The sequence below is a fragment of the Acinonyx jubatus genome, chromosome D1 (assembly GCF_027475565.1).
Source record: "Acinonyx jubatus isolate Ajub_Pintada_27869175 chromosome D1, VMU_Ajub_asm_v1.0, whole genome shotgun sequence".
Classification (NCBI taxonomy): domain Eukaryota; kingdom Metazoa; phylum Chordata; class Mammalia; order Carnivora; family Felidae; genus Acinonyx; species Acinonyx jubatus.
In genome coordinates, this window is record NC_069390.1 from 51986267 (window position 1) to 52008141 (window position 21875).

The following is a 21875-nucleotide window of genomic DNA, read 5'->3' on the forward strand; positions in this document are numbered from 1 at the left end:
AGATCCTCACAGACAGAATTATGAATTTCATTAGGATGTATCCCTGAGGTTGAATTACTGGGTCGTGGGGTATGTTTAACTTCACTTGGTAAGTTCAAAATACTGTCCAAAGTGGAGTGTACCAACTTATACTTTGGACTTCACAGTATAGAAGCTTCCGTTGCTCTATTTTCTGATTAACCATGCTTATTGAAAAATGTTTCCATGTAGCAAATTGCTAAATATGTCAAAACGTGTCATTGTGGTTTAATTTGCATTTCCCTGTTACTAATGAGGTTTAAAATCTTGGTATTTATTTCTTGGTCATTTAAATTTCTACTTTTAATAAGTGTCTGTTAATCAGTGAGGTCTTTTGCAAACTGACCTTGGGGTCTCCAGGGAAAATTCAGACTTTAAATGACACATCATAAACCTTACTGCCCTTATCTTGTCCCAAAATTAAAAACTATACATCCGGTATCTCCAGAGATAAATATGCGATGCTTCTAGTCAAGCCATAAATTAATTTCATCTTTCAAAACCTGTGTAAAAGCAGCACAATTTCTTCTTGATAGTCGAGATTAACCATCCCAGCTAGGAAAATGCCATGACATATCCATAATGATTGGGGGGTAATCTTGCATTTTAATTAAATAGAATCATGGCTGTATTTTCTAGTAGAAGTTTATCTCTCTTGGAAACTCGGACCTCTAAGCTGCCAAATCCATAGTTATGGCGATACAAAAATATATTCTGGATATGCTAAAATTTTTTTCCATGTAAATTAATGGTAATTTCTTCTTTTGCTTTATGCCATTTCAGCTTACAAAAGATGTTATAGAAATGTTTTATTTTTGGTAAGTGAGGGAAACCTATATACCATCGTGAGCTAAGCAGAGGGGAGAGGGAAATGAGGTCTCAAAGGGGAGGAAGGCAATTCACAGGAAGCTGAGAAGAATACATCTTTAGTAAACAAAGATTTGCCACAACATGCAGATACATCTTTCCCATATAAAAAGTTATTTTTGGTCAGAGCTGTCTTCCTGGTACAGTCCCCCCTATCTAAATTCTTTTAGGAAGGCAAGGGGGAGGTAAAAAGCTCTTCCTGTGTCTTCTGGGCCTAGACTGTCTTTCAGCTCTAAATAATCCACATGAGAAAGAGGCACATTCTGAGGTGGCCTTCCCTGAACCCCCTCAGTTATGACATGTAATAGTAAGAAAGTTTACTCCTACCCCCATCCCTTGGTTACTGGATTTAGAAGTATGGCTAGAGAGGATATGACACCATAAATTGTCCTTGTTCAAGCATATACCATATGCTGTAGAGAATAGCACCTCTCATTTGAAGATTTTTTCCCAGCTGTCAGCTTTCCTTATCATGCATAATCTATCCTTTTATTCTCTCAGCCCATCTGCTTTGGGTAATAAAGTACATAGTAAATTTCATGAATCCTATTGGTGTGATTACACTGCTACAACTCTATTTGAAAAATGAGTTATTTGGCCTCAGAATAGTATAATATGAACTCTAGGCACAAGTAGTGGTTCTGTGAGTAGTATTGCAGACAGTGAAGGCATATTTGTATTTGACATTCATATCTCCTCACATAAGGAAATGATACCCCTGCTATTACTCTCATCATCATGGAATCCACCAACAATTGGCTGGCCGTTCTCCCATGGAAATGGTCTTGTATCAGAAGTTCAAACATCGGTCTCTGCTTTTGGATGGTTGGGCATTCAGAAGTATCCATTAACAGATCAACCTGGATCAGGGGAATGCCATGCATATGAATGAGTATGTAGAAATGTGTGAAAATATTATTCATAATGGCCCAAACTTGAAAGTAACTTAAATGCCTATTGATGGTAGAATGGATTAAAGGAATTGTGCTATATTCACATAATGAATTGCTATGCAGCAATAGACATGCCTGAATCACAGATATGTTCAACAACATGCATTATTCTTATGTTGAGCAATAGAAGCCAGGCACACAAAAGAACATATACTATATGGTTCCATTTATATAAGATAGATAACAGAATATATCAAGCTAAACATTTAGGGATGCATGCTAAATGATGAAAGTACACAGAGAAAACCATTAATATATTGGCAAAAAAAGTTAAGATAGTGGTTACTATTTGAATGTATGTGGAAGAAAAGGTAGTAAGTAGAAAAGTCATGACAGTGGCTTCCGGGGGCTGGCAGTGTTTTACTTCTTGATCTATGCTGTAGTTGCATGAGTGTTGACAATTTATTAAGCTTACTGCACTGTTTTGAATATGTGTTACATTTCACTTATTTTAAGTAGTGAGGGTTAAAATAAAAGAACAATATAGAAGAACATATGGGATAATATTTTTTTAAGTTTATTTATTTATGTATTTGGGAGAGAGGGAATGCAAGTGGGAGAGGGTCAGAGAGGAAGAGGGAGAGAGAGGTAGAATCCCAAGCAGGCTCTGCACTGCCAGAGCAGAGCCTGACGTGGGGTTCGAACTCACTATCTGTGAGATCATGACCCAAGCCAAAGTCAGATTGTTAACCAACTGAGCCATCCAGGCACCCCAGAGAATATTTTTATTTTAATAACCTCAGATGAACAAAAACTATCCTAAACTTACAATAAAACTGAGTAGCCATTAAAAGAAAGATCAATACATTTCACTCTTTAAAAAATTCCCAGTGTGCCTGGATGGCTCAGTCAATTAAGTGCCCGACTTCAGCTCAGGTCATGATCTCACAGTCTGTGAGTTTGAGCCCTGCATCGGGCTCTGTGCTGACAGCTCAGAGCCTGGAGCCTGCTTCAGATTCTGTGTCTCCCTCTCTCTCTTTCTGCCCCTCCCCTGCTCATGCTCTATCTCTCTTTGTCTCAAATATAAATAAAAACATTTAAATGTTTTTTTTTAAATTCCCTGTGACAAATAGCCACAAACAAATCCAGAGAGAGACCCAAGGGCACAGAAGGATGTGTTTCATATCACAGGCAAAGGAATGAATACCTAACTAAGTAAACAGCTGTAGAAAATCACTTTCAAATGCTTAATAAAACAGCAAGTGAAGGTAAGGATAGATAGTGCATATAAAAATCAATCAATTATAAATATAAGGATGTATGGTTAATTTCATTCAAAAGAAGAAAACATGTAAATTACAAAGATACATTGTTTTACCTCTCCAAATGGCAAATATTTGAAAACTTGCTAAAACACTTTTTAGTGGATGTAGGAAAAAAGTTGATCTTGTCCTATGCTCATGGGGGTGTGAATTGGTATCACCTTCTGAAGAAAGAGAAGATAACCTATGATCTGAAATTCCTCCCAGAAATAATTTTTAAGCTTCATTTAAGCTAAAATGGATAAAATGAGATTTGTACAGTTTCCCCCCCAACATTGTCAAGATATACTCCAAATGTAAAAGAGGAAAATTATCATGCAAAGATAAAAGAAGTTGTGTATAAAGAGATATGGCATATAGGAATAACAAAATATATTATAAAATGAAAAGGAGTGAAGCACTGAGTATACTACCATTTAGATTTTAAAAAGTCTACGCACATGGAAGAATCTGGAAAAACATGTAGGATCTGATGATGGTGGTTGCCTCCAGAGAGGAGTTTTGGGTTGTGAGATATTTTATTTCACTATACAGTGTTTGGTAATTTTGAATATTCAATTTCATTCCTGTATAAAACTGAAAGACCAGAATCTGTAAACTCACAATATGCCTCTTTGGCATAAAAATTACTTTGAGCTAAAAGCAATTAAGAAGTAAGCGCAGAATAAGTTTCCCCTTTTTTTGAGGCAAGAAATAAATTCTTTTAGTGGAGACAGACTTCCCAGCCCAGCAGTGGCATCATAGGAACCTGTAAACAAACCTTGTTACACTGTTACCTTTTTATTACTTCTTCACCTTTTACTTCCCAGAGCCCAAACCTCTGTGTCAATTCTCCCCAAACCTATTGTTTCTTTGTCTGTAAAGTATAAAAGCTTCCTGCTCTGGTCATTTCTTCACTTCATTCTCTTGTGAAGGCTCCCATGTACATGTAAAAATTCAATAAAATGTGCATGCTTTTTTTCTGCTAGACTCTCTATCAGTTTAATTTTCAGACCAGCCTAAAAAGAAACTTTTCCGTCCCTACAAAACAAAATATATGATCACTATCTAGAACAAAAATTATAAGTTGGGGGTATACTTATTGGCATGAAAATGTTCATACTATGTTATAAAATAAAATGAGAGTTTCATAATTTACAGGATAACTATATGATAAGACATATCATATATGGATCATTTTTTTTTTTGTCTAGTTGGCTCTTTGTCTACTTTCAGGTGGCAAATGAAATGTCCCTTTCTCAACTCTGAGTCTCCTACTCACCTTGTCTAGATTAAGTCCCTGATGAAATGCTTTCATTGCATCTATCATGTGACAGGCTATAACCCTGGAGTTTGAAATACATCAGTAAACAAATAAGGTAAAGGTCTCTGTTCATGATACTAAAATCCTAAAGAGCAGAGTTGGGAAGGGCATCCAAGAAACAGTAACATAATGAATAGGTAAGATGTATCATAAAATAGAGGTGCCTGGGTGGCTCAGTCGGTTGAGCGTCTGATGTTGAATCAGGTCATGATCTCCCAGTTGATGAGTTTGAGCCGTGTGTCGGGCTGTGTGCTGACAGCTCAGAGCCTGAAGCCTGCTTGGATTCTGTGTCTCTTGCTCTCTGCCCCTCCCCTGCTCATGCTCTGTCTCTCTCTGCCTCAAAAATAAAATAAACATTAAAAAAAAGATGTATCGATATATTATCAAGATTGCAGTGGAGACGATGGTGGTTTAGGAGGACTCTGGGCTCACCTCATCCTGTTGATCACTTAGATTCCAACAACATCTGCCTAAATAACCCAGAAAACCACCAGAAGACTAGCAGAACAGACTCCGGAGCCAAGCATAGACAAGAGGCCCATGAAAGAGGGTAGGAAGGGCGGAAAGGCGGTGCATGCTACATACACCGGCGGGAGGGAGCCAGGCGGTGGAGGGGCAGCCCGCCCGGCAAGGCAGAGCCCCCAAGTCTGGCTTGGAAAAGCAGAAGGGCCAGACTCCATGAGTTCTGATAGCCAGCAGTACTTAACATCAGGAGTGTTATAAGTCAACAGCTCTGCTTGGAGAGCGGGAGGGCAAGAGGACAATGGGAGGGAGAGCTGTTGAGCCCTGGAAGACAGAGCTCAGCTCCGTGGGGAACAAAGGCGCTGGCCAGTGCCATCTCCCTCTCCCATCTCCCAGCCTAAATCTGAAAGGGAACCATTTCCCGTCACCAAACTTGCTTGCACCATGCAAACACCCAATGCTGTGCTTCTGTGGATCCCTCCCTCCCACGGGTCTGCCTCCCTCCCAGTGCTTCAGGGCCCCTCCAACAGGAGACCACCTAGGGCAAAGTGAGCTAAGCCTGGCCCTCCCACCCCCGTGCACCTTGTGGATCCACCCTGGCTAATAAGCCAGATCACATCAAAGCAGCACCACAAGCCTGACAATGTGCAAGTAACCCGGACAGGGGCCACACCACTCCACAGTGAGTCCTGCTCCTGGGAGAGGGGAAGATAAGGTACACACCAGTCTGACTGTGGCCCCAGCGGTGGGCTGGGGACAGACACGGGGTCTGACTGCGGCCCCACCCACCAACACAAGTTACTCCAGACAGCACAGGGGAAGTGCTCTGCAGTTCGGCGTCACCCCAGGGACTACCCAAAATGACAAAATGGAAAAAGTCTCCTCAAAAAGAAAATTCCAGGAAGTAGCGACAGCTAACAAATTGATCAAAAATAATTTAAACAATATAATGGAATAAGAATTTAGAATAATAGTCATAAAATTAATCACTGGGCTTAAAAAAAAGCATAGAGACAGCAGAGAATCTATTGTTACAGAGATCAAGGGACTAAGAAATAGTCATGAGAAGCTAAAAAATGCTATAAATGAGGTGAAAAATAAAATGGAGGCAGCCATAGCACAGATTGAAGAGGCAGAGGAGAGAATAAGTGAATTAGAAGATAAAATTATGGAAAAAGGGGAAGCTGAGAAAAAGAGAGATAAAAAAAAATCCAGGAGTATGAGGGGAGAATGAGAGAACTAAGTGATGCAATCAAATGGAACAATATCCGTACAATAGGAATTTCAGAAGAGGAAGAGAGAGAGAAAGGGGCTGAAGGTGTACTTGAACAAATCATAGCTGGGAACTTCACTGATCTGAGGAAGAAAACAGGCATTGAAATCCAAGAGGCACAGAGAACTCCCTTCAGACGTAACTTGAATTGATCTTCTGCACTACATATCATAGTGAAACTGGCAAAATACAAGGATAAAGAGAAAATTCGGAAAGAAGCTAGGGATAAGCAGGCTCTAACTTATAAAGAGAGACCCATAAGACTAGTGGCAGACCTAACTACTGAAACTCTGCAGCCCAGAAAGGAATAGCAGGAAATCTTCAGTGTGATGAACAGAAAAATATGCAGCCAAGAATCCTTTATCCAGCAAGTCTGTCATGCAGAAAAGGAGAGATAAAGGTCTTCCCAAACAAACAAAAACTGAAGGAATTCATCAACCACTAAACCAGCCGTACAAGAGATACTAAGGGGGACTCTGTGAACGAAATGTTGCAAGGACCAGAAAGTACCAGAGACATCATTACAAGCATGAAACCTACAGACATCACAATGACTCTAAACCCATATCTTTCAATAACAACACTGAGTGGAATGGACTAAATGCTCCAACCAAAAGACATAGGGTATCAGAATGGATAAAAAAACAAGACCCATCTATTTTCTGTCTTCAAGAGACTCAATTTAGACCTGAGGACACCTTCATATTGAAAGTGAGGGGATGGAGAACTATCTATCATGCTACTGGAAGTCAAAAGAAAGCTGGAGTAGCCATACTTATATCAGACAAACTAGAATTTAAATTAAAGGCTGTAACAAGAGATGAAGAAGGGCATTATATAATAATTACAGGGTCTATCCATCAGGAAGAGCTAACAATTATAAATGTCTATGCGCCGAATACGAGAGCCCCAAAATATGTAAAACAATTAACCACAAACATAAACAACCTTATTAATAAGAGTGTGGTAGTTGCAGGGGACTTTGATACTCAACTTACAACAATGAATAGATCATCTAGACACAGGATCAATAAAGAAACAAGGGCCCTGAATGATACATTGGATCAGATGGACTTGACAGATATATTTAGAAGTCTGCATCCCAAAGCGACAGAATATACTTTCTTCTCGAGTGCACATGGAACATTCTCCAGCATAGACCACATACTGGGTCACAAAACAGCCCTTAATAAATATAAAGTAATTGAGATAATACCATGCTCACAATGCTATGAAATTTGAAATGAACCATAGGAAAAAGACCTATGCTTTTTCAGACCACAATGCTTTGAAATTTGAAATGAACCATAGGAAAAAGTCTGGAAAACCTTCAAAAGATGGAGGTTAAAGAATGAAAGAATGAATGGGTCAATGGGGGCAATTAGAGAAGAAATCGAAAAATATATGGAAACAAACAAAAATGAAAATACAACAATCCAAACGCTTTCGGATGCAGCAAAGGCAGCCCTGAGAGGAAAATACATTGCAATCCAGGCCTATCTCAAGAAACAAGAAAAATCCCAAATACAAAATCTAACAGCACACCTAAAGGAAATAGAAGCAGAACAGCAAAGATACCCCAAACCCAGCAGAAGAAGAGAAATAATAAAGATCAGAGCAGAAATAAACAATATAGAATCTAAAAACACTGTAGAGCAGATCAATGAAACCAAGAATTGTTTTTTTGAAAAAATAAACAAAATTGGCAAACCTCTAGCCAGGCTTCTCACAAAGATGGAGATGACCCAAATAGATAAAATCATGAATGAAAATGTAATGATTACAACCAATACCTCAGAAATACAAGCAATTATCAGGGAATTCTATGAAACATTATATGCCAACAAACTGGAAAACCTGGAAGAAACGCACAAATTCCTAAACACACACACTTCCAAAACTCAAACAGGAAGATAGAAAATTTGAACAGACCATAACCAGTGAAGAAATTGAATCAGTTATCAAAAATTTCCCAACGAATAAGAGTCCAAGACAAGATGGCTTCCCAGGGGAATTCTACCAGACATGTAAAGCAGAGATAATACCTATCCTTCTCAAGCTGTTCCAAAAACTAGAAAGGGAAGGAGAACTTCCAGACTCATTCTAGGAAGCCAGCATTACTTAGATTCCTAAACCAGACAGAGACCCAGCAAAAAAAGAGAACTACGGGCCAATATCCCTGATGAATATGGATGCAAAAATTCTCAACAAGATACTAGCAAATCAAAATCAACAGCATATAAAAAGAATTATTCACCATGATCAAGTGGGATTCATTCCTGGGCTGCAGGGCTGGTTCAACATTTGCAAATCAATCAGTGTGATACATCACATTAATAAAAGAAAAGAAAAGAACCATATGATCCTGTCAATCGCTGCAGAAAAAGCATTTGACAAAATTCAGCATCCTTTCTTAATAAAAACCCTCAAGAAAGTCTGGATAGAAGGAACATACTTAAACATCGTAAAAGCCATTTATGAAAAGCCAACAGCTAATATCATCCTCAATGGGGAAAAACTGAGAGCTTTCCCTGTGAGATCAGGAACACGACAGGGATGTCTACTCTCACCACTGTTGTTTAACATAGTGTTGGAAGTGCTAGCATCAGCAGACAACAAAAGGAAGTCAAGGGCATCAAAATTACCAAAGATGAAGTCAAGCTTTCACTTTTTGCAGATGACGTGATATTATACATGGAAAACCAGAAAAGTCTGCTAGAACTGATACATGAATTCAGCAAAGTCGCAGGATACAGAATTAATGTACAGAAATCAGTTGCGTTAGTGTATTCTTATACACTAATAATGAAGCAACAGAAATACAAATAAAGAAACTGGTCCCATTCACAACTGCACCAAGAAGCATAAAATACCTAGGAATAAACCTAACCAAAGATGTACAAGATCAGTATGCTGAAATCTATAGAAAGCTTATGAGGGAAATTGAAGAAGATACAAAGAAATGGAAAAAAACATTCCATGCTCATAGGTTGGAAGAATAAATATTGTTAAAATGTCAATACTACCCAAAGCTATCTACACATTCAATGCAATCCCAATCAAAATTGCACCAGCATTATTCTCGAAGCTAGAACAAGCAATCCTAAAATTCATATGGAACCACAAAAGGCCCCGAATAGCCACAGTAATCTTGAAGAAGAAGACCAAAGTGGGAGGCATCACAATCCCAGAATTTAGCCTCTAACTAAAAACAAAGCTGTAATCATCAAGACAGCATGGTTTTGGCACAAAAACAGATACATAGACAATGGAATAGAATAGAGACTCCAGAATTAGACCCACAAAAGTATGGCCAACTAATCTTTGACAAAGCAGGAAAGAATATCCAATGGACAAAAGACAGTCTCTTTAACAAATGATGCTGGGAGAACTGGACAGCAACATGCACAAGGATGAAACTAGAGCACTTTCTTACACCATTCACAAAAATAAACTCAAAATGGATAAAGGACCTGAATGTGAGACAGGAAACCATCAAAACCCTAGAGGAGAAAGCAGGAAAAAACCTCTCTGACCTCAGCCACAACAATTTCTTATTTGACACATCCCTAAAGGCAAGGGAATTAAAAGCAAAAATGAACTATTGAGACTTCATCAAGATAAAAAGTTTCTGCACAGCAAAGGAAACAATCAACAAAACTAAAAGGCAACAGACAGAATGGGAAAAGATATTTGCAAATGACATATCAGACAAAGGGCTAGTATCCAAAATCTATAGAGAACTCGCCAAACTCCACACCTGAAAAACAAATAATCTAGTGAAGTAATGAGCAGAAGACATGAATAGACACTTCTCTAAAGAAGACATCCAGATGGCCAATAGGCACATGAAAAGATGCTCAACGTCGCTCCTCATCAGGGAAATACAAATCAAAACCACACTGAGATATCACCTCATGCCAGTCAGAGTGGCTAAAATGAACAAATCAGGAGACTATAGATGCTGGCGAGGATGTGGAGAAACAGGAACCCTCTTGCACTGTTGGTGGGAATGCACACTGATGCAGCCGCTCTGGAAAACAGTGTGGAGGTTCCTCAAAAAATTAAAAATAGATCTACCCTATGACCCAGCTGTAGCACTGCTAGGAATTTACCCAAGGGATACAGGAGTGCTGATGCATAGGGGCACTTGTACCCCAATGTTTATAGCTGCACTTTCAACAATAGCCAAATTATGGGAAGAGCCTAAATGTCCATCAACTGATGAATACATGAAGAAATTGTGGTTTATATACACAATGGAATAGTACGTGGCAATGAGAATGAAATATGGCCTTTTGTAGCAACATGGATGGAACTGGAGAGTGTTATGCTAAGTGAAATAAGTCATACAGAAAAAGACAGATACCATATGTTTCACTCTTATGTGGATGCTGAGAAACTTAACAGAAGACCATGGGGGAAGGAATGGAAGAAAAAAAAAGTTAGAGAGGGAGGGAGTCAAAACATAAGAGACTCTTAAAAACTGAGAACAAACTGAGGGTTGATGGGGGGTAGAAGGGAGGGAAGGGTGGGTGATGGGCATTGAGGAGGGCACCTGTTGGGATGAGCCCTGGGTGTTGTATGGAAACCAATTTGACAATAAATTTCATATTTAAAAATAAATAAATAAAAAATTTTAAAAAATGTATCTTAAAATAGAACTACCAGTATAAAAAATGAGAGCAAGGTAAAGAAAATCAGGGGTACTAGGCAACACTTGCAAATATGGTCTTCGGGTCATCTTTGATTTGGTCCCATTGGAACAAGGAATTGATATTTACATTCATGGTGGGAGCAAGTCCAGAAGTTCCAATGTGAAGTATTTACTTGCAAAAATTTGTCCTCAGGCTCTTTGTAGCAGTCATCTGTCAGAGTGAACCAGAAAAGAGGCAATAATAATGTTTGCTCATGACACTGTCCTGTGAGGCACCTTGAAGAATCTGATGTCAGGCCTCTGTATTTTAGTATGTCATTTTGTCCAAAAAAATATAAAATAAATCATTTGAGGTAGTGCAGGGTCATCACGGGACTTTTCACCATCCCAGTCATAAAGAGTGAGCCACAAACCCTTACGTTTTTGATCTCTTGGAGAAACCACACAGTACATTATAGACATTACAATCAAAGACTCTGGAACCAAATGGCCTGAGTTTAAATCCATGCTCTGTCTCTTACTGGGTATGTGGCTTTCATTTAGTCATTTAACCTCTCTGTGCCTCAGATTGTTTATCTGTAAACTGGGCATAAAACAGCATCATTCTGATAGTTGTTTTTAGGATCAAATACGTATACAATTCTTGGAAAAGTACGTGGAAAATAAATGCTGGGTATGTTTCTTGCTGTTCTTACTATTTACTTGAAAGCCATTTTTCTGTGGGGTCAAGCTGTCAACCTTTGACAGAAAGTAACTCAGGAGGAATACATAAGGAATCTTCCCTTGGCTGGAATGACTCAAATGCTGGGAAGCTCTTGTGGGGTGCTGAAGAAGTGAGTAGAAATTGAGAAATGGACTTTCTAGGAATGAGAGAAGAACTTTGGAGAAGGAAGAAAGAGAGCAAGACAGGCTTAAGAGGCAGAGGTTATGTTGGAGATCTGAGGAGTCCAGGCAAGTGACAAATGAGGCTGTAACTGCTTTTGGGTCAAGGGCAATTCTAAGAACTTAGTATCTCTCAAAGTTGAAGAGCAGCGGCTGGCCTACTGAGATCATGCTGAAACTCATAGGGCACTTCCGGGTGGTGCCTCTATCTGCCTTTCCAACCCAGTCTTTTGCTCCTCCTTCTTTCTTGTTTATCTCCTGTCACTGTGAAACATCTCTAGGCTCAGAATGGCAATGATTGTTTAGCCTCACTATTTTGCATTTTTAAAAATAATAATCCCCATCCACTCTTTCTTTTAAAATACTTACACACATATCAAGACTCAGCTCATCTAGTGCCTTCTCTGTAAAATCTTTACCTACCATCCCTAATGGCCGTTGATAAGCATTTAATTTTCATGAATTTTGTAATAATGTTTTTGTACAATGACCTTGTTACCATTTTAAAATAATGATTCAACTGCATTTTATGTCTTCTACTAGACTAGAAATGCATTAGTGTTCTTGTATTCATTTATATTTTTCGGTGCATAACATGGAGTCAGTCACATAGAAGGTATCCAGAAAACCTTGTTGGCTGATTTTGATGACATGTTTGGGAGATAAAATAAAATTGATTTTATACTGCATATATAATTGGAAAGATTTCTCCTCAAACTACGATGTTCAGAAGGAATCAGAGTTGAAACACATAGGTTATAATAATAACAACAATCTCAGTATAACTTATTAAGTAGTTAGTATATATTAGAAATTATACTAAAGTTTTGTTTTTGTTTTTTGTTTTTTGTTTTTTACATTAGAGCATTTAACCAGACAGATAAATCTTTGTGGCATGTTTTTCCCCCAATCAATAAAAAGTATAGAAGCTGAAATTTAGAGAGATTAAAATAGCCTGTTAAAGTCTAATGACTAGAAATTAAGACACAAGATTTAAATTTTGGGACTATCTGAATACAAAATTCATGTTTCCCCCAACTCTTCCCTACCAACTTTTCTTCTTTCCATACTGCATAAATTTTTATCACACCTCTTCTTTCTTTCACTTATGATTCCTCTTGTGCATCCTTGGCCAGAGCCTAGCTTCTGAGCACCCTGAGGCAAGGGGTGGTCTCATCTTCATGAAAACTAAGGTATGACAAATAATATGACCTAAATAAGTTTCTCAAAAAATTAATGAATTAGTGAATGAATTATAACACATACTAGCAATTAATTCATTGCTTTTGTCTGTTTCGCTGAAAGATCAAAATTATATATCATAAGCACATCCTAAATGGAGGTTGAACTGTTGAAATGGGGGAAAAAATAACTCCTAGACATGTCTTGAATAAAATATAGGGTATTTTTAAAAAATCATTTATCCAGGGGTGCCTGGGATTCAGTCGGTTAAGTGTCCGACTTTGGCTCAGGTCATGATCTCACAGTCTGTGAGTTCGAGCCCCGCGTCGGGCTCTGTGCTGACAGCTCAGAGCCTGGAGCCTGTTTCAGATTCTGTGTTTCCCTCTCTCTCTGATCCTCCCCTGTTTGTGCTCTGTCTCTCTATGTCTCAAAAATAAATAAACATTAAAAAAATTTTTAAACCATTTATCCAATAATTAAAATTGGATTTACCCAATTTTAGATGAGAGAAAACATCTAAATCCAGCTTGTCTTTAAAATACTGGAGGATATTGCAACACTGGGCCTATTACCCATGGCAATAACATGCTTCATTTGTGTAAATTTGTTCTTTACAGAGAGCACATCCTTGCTCCCCCTCACTCCCCATAGCCTCCACTTCTCTCACACAATAGAACTTTGACACCAGATCTGCATCAGTCATCTTACTACCTGCCAGTTCTCACTAGACATGAGTCTGTAAACCCTATGTAAAACATAAAACTTGTAAAGAATGGGTATATAATTTTTTATTCTGCATTCTCTTCCTTGACAGATCTTTACAGGAGAAATGTTTCATAGTATATATTTGCAAAGCCTTCAGAGAATCTACGTATTAGAGGGACTCATGTGTTTAATACCATTTTAGTCACTTTTTTTATCCCCCCCCCACCCACTAAACAATATGTCTATTTTCCAATTCATTTGTCTTGAGTAAAGACAACCTTGTCTCCAAGTAAAAACTTGAACACACCTTCTCGGATCTGCTTGGTCTTGACTCCATAAACAATAGGATTCATTGTAGGAGGTAGGAGCAGGTAAAGGTTGGCTACAATGATGTGAATGTGGTGGGGGATATTGTGTCCTCCAAAACGGTGGGAAAAAAAAGTGAAAAAAGCTGGAACATAAGTGATCACAATGGCACATATGTGGGATGTACAGGTGCTAAAGGCTTTGTGACGAGCATCTGCAGATGACAGGCTAACTACTGCTCTCAATATCATAGTGTAAGACACAGAAATACAGCAGATGTCAAACACACCAATAAGGAGAGCAACCATCAGACCATAGACAGCATTGACCTTGAAATTGCCACAGGACACCTTGGCCACAGACATATGATCACAGTAGGTATGGGGAATGAAGTTGCCCCGGCAATAGGGCAGACGCTTGGTGAGGAAAGTGAATGGGATAATGAGCAGCACACCCCTCAGGAAGGTGGCAAGACCGGTCTTGGCGATGACAGGGTTGGTGAGGATGATGGAATAACGTAAGGGGTAGCAGATGGCCACATAGCGGTCCAGGGCCATGAGCATGAGCACCCCAGACTCCATCCCAGTCAGCATGTGGACGAAAAACATCTGAGCCAGGCAGGCATCAAAGTCAATCTCCTTGAGGTTGAACCAGAATATGCACAGCATATTGGGTACAGTGGTGGTGCACAGGGTGACATCTGTGAAGGCGAGCAGGGCCAGGAAGTAGTACATGGGCCGGTGCAGGGCATCCTCATGGCTGATTAGGTAGATGAGCCCGCAGTTCCCCACGACAGCGATGACGTACATGAAGCAGAATGGCAGGGAGATCCAGGTGTGTGCAGCTTCCAGCCCAGGAATCCCATTCAAGATAAAGAATCCCGGGGTCAGGCTGGAGCTGTTTTCCCCACACATGACTGTGGAGAAGAGGAGAGCATTTTATGCTCTTTATCAGCATTTGCTTTCTGCATAGGAGAGAGAGAGGTGGGCTTAGAAACCACATAAGAGGGAGTAGTTCAGGTGATAATACTCACAAATGCCATGAACCTTGTCATGGTAGCAGCTTGTTATTTTTTTCCTCTACTCTAGCAAGACAGTCTTTGAACGGTGGTGTCTAAAAATAACTAAACAGTACTACTTGGAGTCTCATTGAATATTTTGTCTAAGTATCTACCCTCACTTTCTAAAGTTCCAGCACACCTCTTATATTCCTCCACATTCTGTGAACTGGGCCATAATTGTCTTCCAATATTCCACTTTTATTCTCTCCTCTCAGATTCTTTCTGAGTCTTGTCACTATGATCATGTGAGTATGTTTCGAGGATCACCCTAATCCGACTAGTTCTTATCAACAGGACTTTTGTCCTGCCTTGAAGATTATGAAGAAAGCTAATAATCCAGGTAAAGTCTTCCCATAATGTTCCCTATAACGTGCTTAAGGGAACACATTTTAGATACTCAATAAAAATATATATGAACAAATGATTGTTTGAATTAGTAAGAACTTAGTATCTGATATCAATATCATGCTTTTTTACACAATGAAATTTCAAAGGAAGTTCTTGAGAAGAAAAAAAGTACTTCTGCTTCTAAATCATTAGCAAGTTTCATGGAATTTTTATAAAAATTTTACTAAAGAGATGAATTCAATCAGATACCCCCAACTTCATAAATGGCTTCTCTGCTTTTCCGCATTTTCTTAAATTAGTTTCCAAGGCATTTTTAATACAAGCTTTATATTTAGGAAGCTCTTGAAGTTCTAAGGATTACTAATTGTCTATAATGCTTAATGTAGATAATATTTCTTTTATTGTAACTGGACAGTTTATCAGTAAAAAAGATAATATCATATTTTTGGATTGCTAATACTTGTAAAGAAAATAGAACTGAGTGATGGTTCAAGGAATTTACAGATTCAGGGATGCTTGAGGAAAGTTGTAGTTACCAAATGGTCAACTATTTCTCTCCATTGAAAAAAATAAAATGGTCCTTAAGCTCTGGGTGGGCACCTTTCCATGCAGCAAATCAATGCCGAACAATCCCCCATCCAGCAGGGCTGTGTAGAAACTTGCAATACGATGACATGTAGCACATGGCTCTAAAGACACAAGACAGAGATTCCTGTTACCTAAATCATCTGGAAATCACTCTTGTGTCCACTCCTATTGGCCAGGGTACATAGAAGTCACCACGGAAAGAGTATACAAAAGAATACAAGGTTCACTGGCTCATGGTCTTTGGCTCCTAAGGTGATTGCCTCTCATGTAAATAAACTCTTCTTGTAAGAGAGTTCTCCCAGACCTCTCCAGAAATGTGCCCCCATGGAGGAACCAGCATTTTCTGCCCTAGACCAGAGAAATGTAAAGATTACAATCTCCCGTGTCCGCTGTCTTTTATGTGAACGCCACAATAAAATGAGTGGGTGACTGGAAAGTAAGAGTCCAGCAGAAGCCACACAAGAAGAAAGAGTCTCATTGCCCCTGCAGAAGTGAAAGGGAAAGAGGAATTCACTGCCCCTTGCTAATGTCTATTTTTAAAACTGTCTGCATATTCTAGGCCATTGTGTTCTTAGCCATCAATGTTGTTACCTTTCCTAAAATAACCATTTGTGAAAATTTCCCAAACTCACCTCAGTGTTAGGCACAATTCTATTCATGGCTGAGAATACTTAGGAGTTCCTCAAAATCTGGGATGACATCTTCTTACATAGGATTTTTGTTTCCCTGGAGAATCTCCAGTGAGATGTCCCGGGTAGACCGAGGCTCCAGAATTAGATGTCTCAGAGGGATTCTCATTGAAAGAGAATAAACTTCTGGCCTGGTGGTAACAAATCTATATTTAGAAGCTTCTGAGTGGAAAAGGGAACAACAAACACAAAACGCAGTAAAGTTAATGCCTTTTCCCAAGTGAGAAATGTGACCACCAAATGTGGTGATGAACATCAGTAACTTTTTTTCCCTCAGGGCACTTGTGTGGTGCAGTGGGTTAAATGTCAGCCTCTTGATTTCTGCTGAGGTCATGATCTCCCAGTTCATGAGTTGGAGCCCCACATTGGGCCACACTGACAAAGTGGAGCCTGGTTGGGATTCTCCCCCTCTTTTTCTACCCCTCTTCTGCTCAAGTTTGCTTGCTCTCTCTCTCTCTCTCTGTCTCTCTCAAAAGACATAAATAAACTTAAAACCTGTTTTTCTCTTATTACTAAAGAAATACGTCCTTTATGTAGAAACTCTGGAAAACACAGAAAAGTATTAAAAAGTTAGAAAATCACTTGTAAATCCAAATACAGAGGAATAACCACCCTAAAAAGTTTTCTATACCTCAGGAGTGCCTGGCTGGGTCGATTGGTAAATCATGCTGCTCTGGATCTCGGGGTTGTGAGTTTGAACCCCACCTTGGGTATAGAGATTACTCAAAAATAAAATCTTAAAAAAAATAAAAAGTTTTGTGTACTTCATTTACTCATTTTATAGTTATTATGTGTAATATTCAATAACTATATACTTGTAATATAACAATTAATATAGATGTTAGTCTAAATGAAGTGCCTATACTTGTAGTAATAAGACGTGGAGAATATTGCACCCCTCCTCCACATCTGTCCTTTTCCTTTCCTTAAAATCATCGCTGCTTGTTCTTTTGCATTGTACCATGTCTTCCTGTACAATATTCAGAGTGTGATCAGCTCTCCTCCTTTCCCTTCTATTCCGCCCCTTCTCTCTCTCTCCTTTGTTCCTCTGGACTGTCCTCTTTTATGACCCCCAAACTCCTGGCTTTAACTGCAACCAGAGTTCTTATCACTACAACAGGTTGCAGTACTTTACCTTTGCAAACTATACTTAGGTAAGTATAGTTTGGCAAGGTAAGTTTTTAGTTTCTACACGTATTTATTGCTTCAAAGGAACCAGGGGGAAACCCAAGACCAGTATCAAACCTTTTTTCTATTGACTTATGCCTTTGACTCCTTATCTAAAATGTAGAAATGTTAAATTCAAAATTCTCACATATAATCATCTCACAAAATAATTGAGTCAATCTTGTGCAATCCTGTTCTTTTTTCAGATTTTCTATAAAACTTCTTTGAAAATAGTTTTTTTTAATGTTTATTTATTTTTGAGACACTGGGAGAGACAGAATGCAAGCAGCAGAGGTGCAGACAGAGGAGGACACAGAATCGGAAGTGGGCTCCAGGCTCTGAGCTGTCAGCCTGTGTGCAGCTTCCAGTTTAGGAATCCCATTGAGAATGAAGTATCTTGTTGTCAGGCTGGAGCTGTTGACTCCATACGTGATAGTCAATTGCAAAGCATGTTACTTTCTATACCAATAAAAATGTCCTATACAAGAAGATGGTAGGACATTAATTTTATTCCGAAATAAAAGATGAACAACAATCATAATTATTTTAGTTACTTTTGGTATATTATGTTTAGTCCCAAATAACTATGAAAATTATATTGGATAGGGAAAAGCATTCTTAAATTTGTTTGTTTTTTGAAAACAGTTCCATCTACCTTTCTTCTATGTCCTGGTATGTGGGTTTAACCTGAAAGATTTTTGCTTGAAATTATGACTTCAGGATCTCTTTCTTTTCTGTTTTGTTTCTGAGAAAAATCCTCTATGTTTAAAAAGTCTTTCCTTAGCTATTGTTTGAAACTTGACTTATTCATTTTCACACAGCAACATATTTTATATTTTATTGCATTTATAAAAATTAATTTATATATTCCTTTGTTATATTTCAGTCTACCCCATTAAACAGTCTTTTCAAAAGTTCTAATTTTGATTGTTTCAATTTTATCTCTCCATTGTGTGTGTGTGTGTGAAAGAGAGAGAGAGAGAGAGACAGAGAGAGAGAGACAGAGAGAGACAGAGAAAGAGACCGAGAGGGAGAGAGAGACAGAGAAAGAGAAATAGAAAGAAAGAGAAAGAGAAAGAGAAAGAGAAAGAGAAAGAGAAAGAGAGAAAGACAGAGCAATTTAGACTCAGGGAGTTGTTTGTGTGATTTTACCCATTAATTTTAACAAGTGAAAACTTTCAAGTGATGCCATACAAAAATATGTCAACATATAAAAATGATAAAAGCAATTTTCCTTCTAGAAAGTACGAAAAGATTAGAACTGAAGGCTTGTTAAAGCAAATTGCCCAACTGTAAAATGAGCAAACCATGGAAACATTAAGTATACCATGGAAATTTTCACCACAATTTGGAACATAATAAGCAAAATATATAGTGCATTCATAATTATTGTTAGTATTATTACATTATTTTGCTTTACAAAATAAATGAGACAAATCTAGGCATTCCATAAACCTTTAGGCTCCTTACATCTCACTCAGAGCAAAAGTGACATCCCTGTATTTATTTACAACATCCTGTACAACTAGAACTCTTTGGCATCTCTAGGATTGCCTCCCACTGCTCTAACCCTGATCCCCTCAGCCTCTCCGTGCCTACTAGATTCTTCTCAAATTCAGCAAGCATGTGTACAATCCATGGCATTTCCACTTGCCACTTTCACTGCCTGCTTTGTTATTTGCCAGAAAATACCATGCTAAATACCTTCACCAGTTCCAGGTCTGATCTCAGTGTCAGACCCAAGGTAAGGCTTTTCCTTACCCTAATCCAAAACCGCAAACCCTAGACCTCTGCCAAACTTGGCATAATCTCTTCCTCGCCACATTTTCTGTACTCCACAGCAATTACCATGTTCCTTGGTCGCTCACCAGAATTTTAAAAATCTATATGCACAGGAATTGCTGTCTATTTTGTTCACTGCTGTGTCTCTTGCACTTAACATAGTAACTGGCACAAGAAAAGAGTTGTAGAATGAATGGATGGATGGATGGATTTCAAAATGTCCTTTTTGGTGGATCCTCTTGCTTGTATATAAATACCTTAACAAATTAGTGTGTGTATGGAAATATCAGAGTATCTGGAGTATGGGAAACATGGTTGCAAGATGCTTGGAATCCTAAAGATTTTGTTTGTTGGTTGGTTTGTTTGTTTGTTTGTTTTGTTTCTTTTTTCTTTCTTTTTGTTGTGAAATTGGAGATAATTAAAACTGGTTTGAGTACTTACAGTAAAGGCAAGTAATTGTCTTTTGTATTATTTTGCACACTTGAAGGTCATACATATGATGAACAAGAAAAGTTATAGGAAAGTAGATTAGGGTTGTCGGATTGTTATTCATTCATGCAGATAGAAATCCCTAGTAAGACAAAAAGATTCCTGTCATCAGATGTATTGAAGCAAAGGGAGAATGACATATGTCACGAATGTTGTCATGGGGAAGTTGGGGTCCACTATCACTGGAATTCCTTCCAACTCTTGCACTAATTCATTTGCACTGGTAGAGATTTTACCACTTCCCAAGGAAGACTGTTCCATCCACAGGGAGAAGACATTATTGTGCAGTCTTTTCCAAAGTTCTGATTTTGATTGCTTTTCTATTATTGTGCAGATATTTGCTTGCCTATAATAATACCTCTTTGGTCCTTATCACATGAGCACTACTGTGCCTAAACCACACTTAATTTTTCCCCCACTTCTCCTCCCTCATAAAGGCAGTTTGTGAATCTCTTTGGTTTCAGAAGTCTAAAGAATGAGGTAACTAGTCCTCCACATTCAGCCACCCTCTAAGTCCAATCCCTGCTGTCTAGTTGCAGATTTTCTGTACATCTTTATGTATATTTTTCCCCCTGGATCACCCACACCCACCATGATGTTTTGAAATCTCCATTTGTAACTGGTATTGCTCAGGAAATTGTACAGCATTGGTTAGGAACGCTATATAACAACTCTTAGTGGTTTCTCTGGGGGCTTTTCCAAGAAAAAGGGGAAAATGTTTCTGATGCTACACAGATAGATGTCCCATAGGTCATCTCTGATGGGGGAGGAGGTAAATTTAGCTTTGTTGAAACTAGATCTACACAGACATCTCCTGTTATCTGAATATAGAGTGTTCCTATGAAATGGTATGAAGCAAAGAAGCAATTACGATGTATTTAAGTGGAAAATTTTGTGAGCATTTCTGGACCTGTCTTGGGCTTTTCTGATACGTTAGGGCACATCTTGTTAATGGATGCACAAAATAAATGGAGATGCTCACAGACACACTTCAAAGCTGTGAGAGCTTGATGCTGACATGCTGAGTGTGGTTCCCAGGGAAGGAGCTTGGCAGGGCCACTCTGTATGCTCAGGTGTTCATTGCCTCTGCAACAAGTCACTGTAAAAAGAAACACTGACTGCTAGTATTGCTTTGAGCCTTTTTTTTATACAAGTGAAAATCTTTGATTTCTTTTGTTTATCAAAAAGAGTACCAATGTGGGTCTTTTGTAAAAGTGAGGTGGCATAACACAAACTTTCAAAAAGTGGGGAATACCTGTATTTAGGATATATTTGAGCCAGGAGTAAAAGTCTCAACAGTTAGCCTTAAATTTTATCAACTTTTCTCTAATGGAACATGTGAACTGTCTGGTATCCATTGCAATATAAACATCAAACTATAGCTGCCTTCCGTGAGTTCCTCAATTCTAGCATCAAAACTGGAACATGCACCTGCTCTATAAGTCAAATATTCCACCCCTGGGTATTTACATAAGAAATCTGAAAATATATGTCTATACAAAGACTTGCCCATGAATGTTTAGAGCAAGTTTATTCATAATAGCCCCAATTAGGAAACAAAGGAATATCCAAAAATGCAGTGAGTGAATAAATGAATTGTAGTAAATCCATACATAGCTATACAAGAAATAAATTAAAGAGAATATATCACCAATACTCATGAAGTATCATGCTCCCTGATTTCAAATTATGTCGCAAAGCATAGTAATCAAAACCGTATGGTATTGACATACAAACAGAATAGACAAGTGGAACAGAGTCAAGAGCCATAGACCCCTATCTTACACCACTCACAAAAATTAACTCAAAGTGGATTAAAAAATTATATGGGAGATGTGAAACCATAAAACTTCTAGAAGAAAATGCAGGGGACAGTCTCCTT

At 38.5% G+C, this 21875-nt stretch overlaps 1 protein-coding gene across 1 annotated transcript; it reads right to left on the reverse strand.

Annotated features, from left to right (window-relative positions):
* Window positions 1–13818: 13818 nt before the first annotated feature.
* On the reverse strand, window positions 13819–15077 carry LOC106977808 (olfactory receptor 52N2). Its single transcript, XM_015075361.3, has one exon. The coding sequence runs from the start codon at window positions 14782–14784 to the stop codon at window positions 13819–13821; it is 966 nt and encodes a 321-aa protein (XP_014930847.1). The 5' UTR covers window positions 14785–15077.
* Between the last annotated feature and the right edge of the window lie 6798 nt (window positions 15078–21875).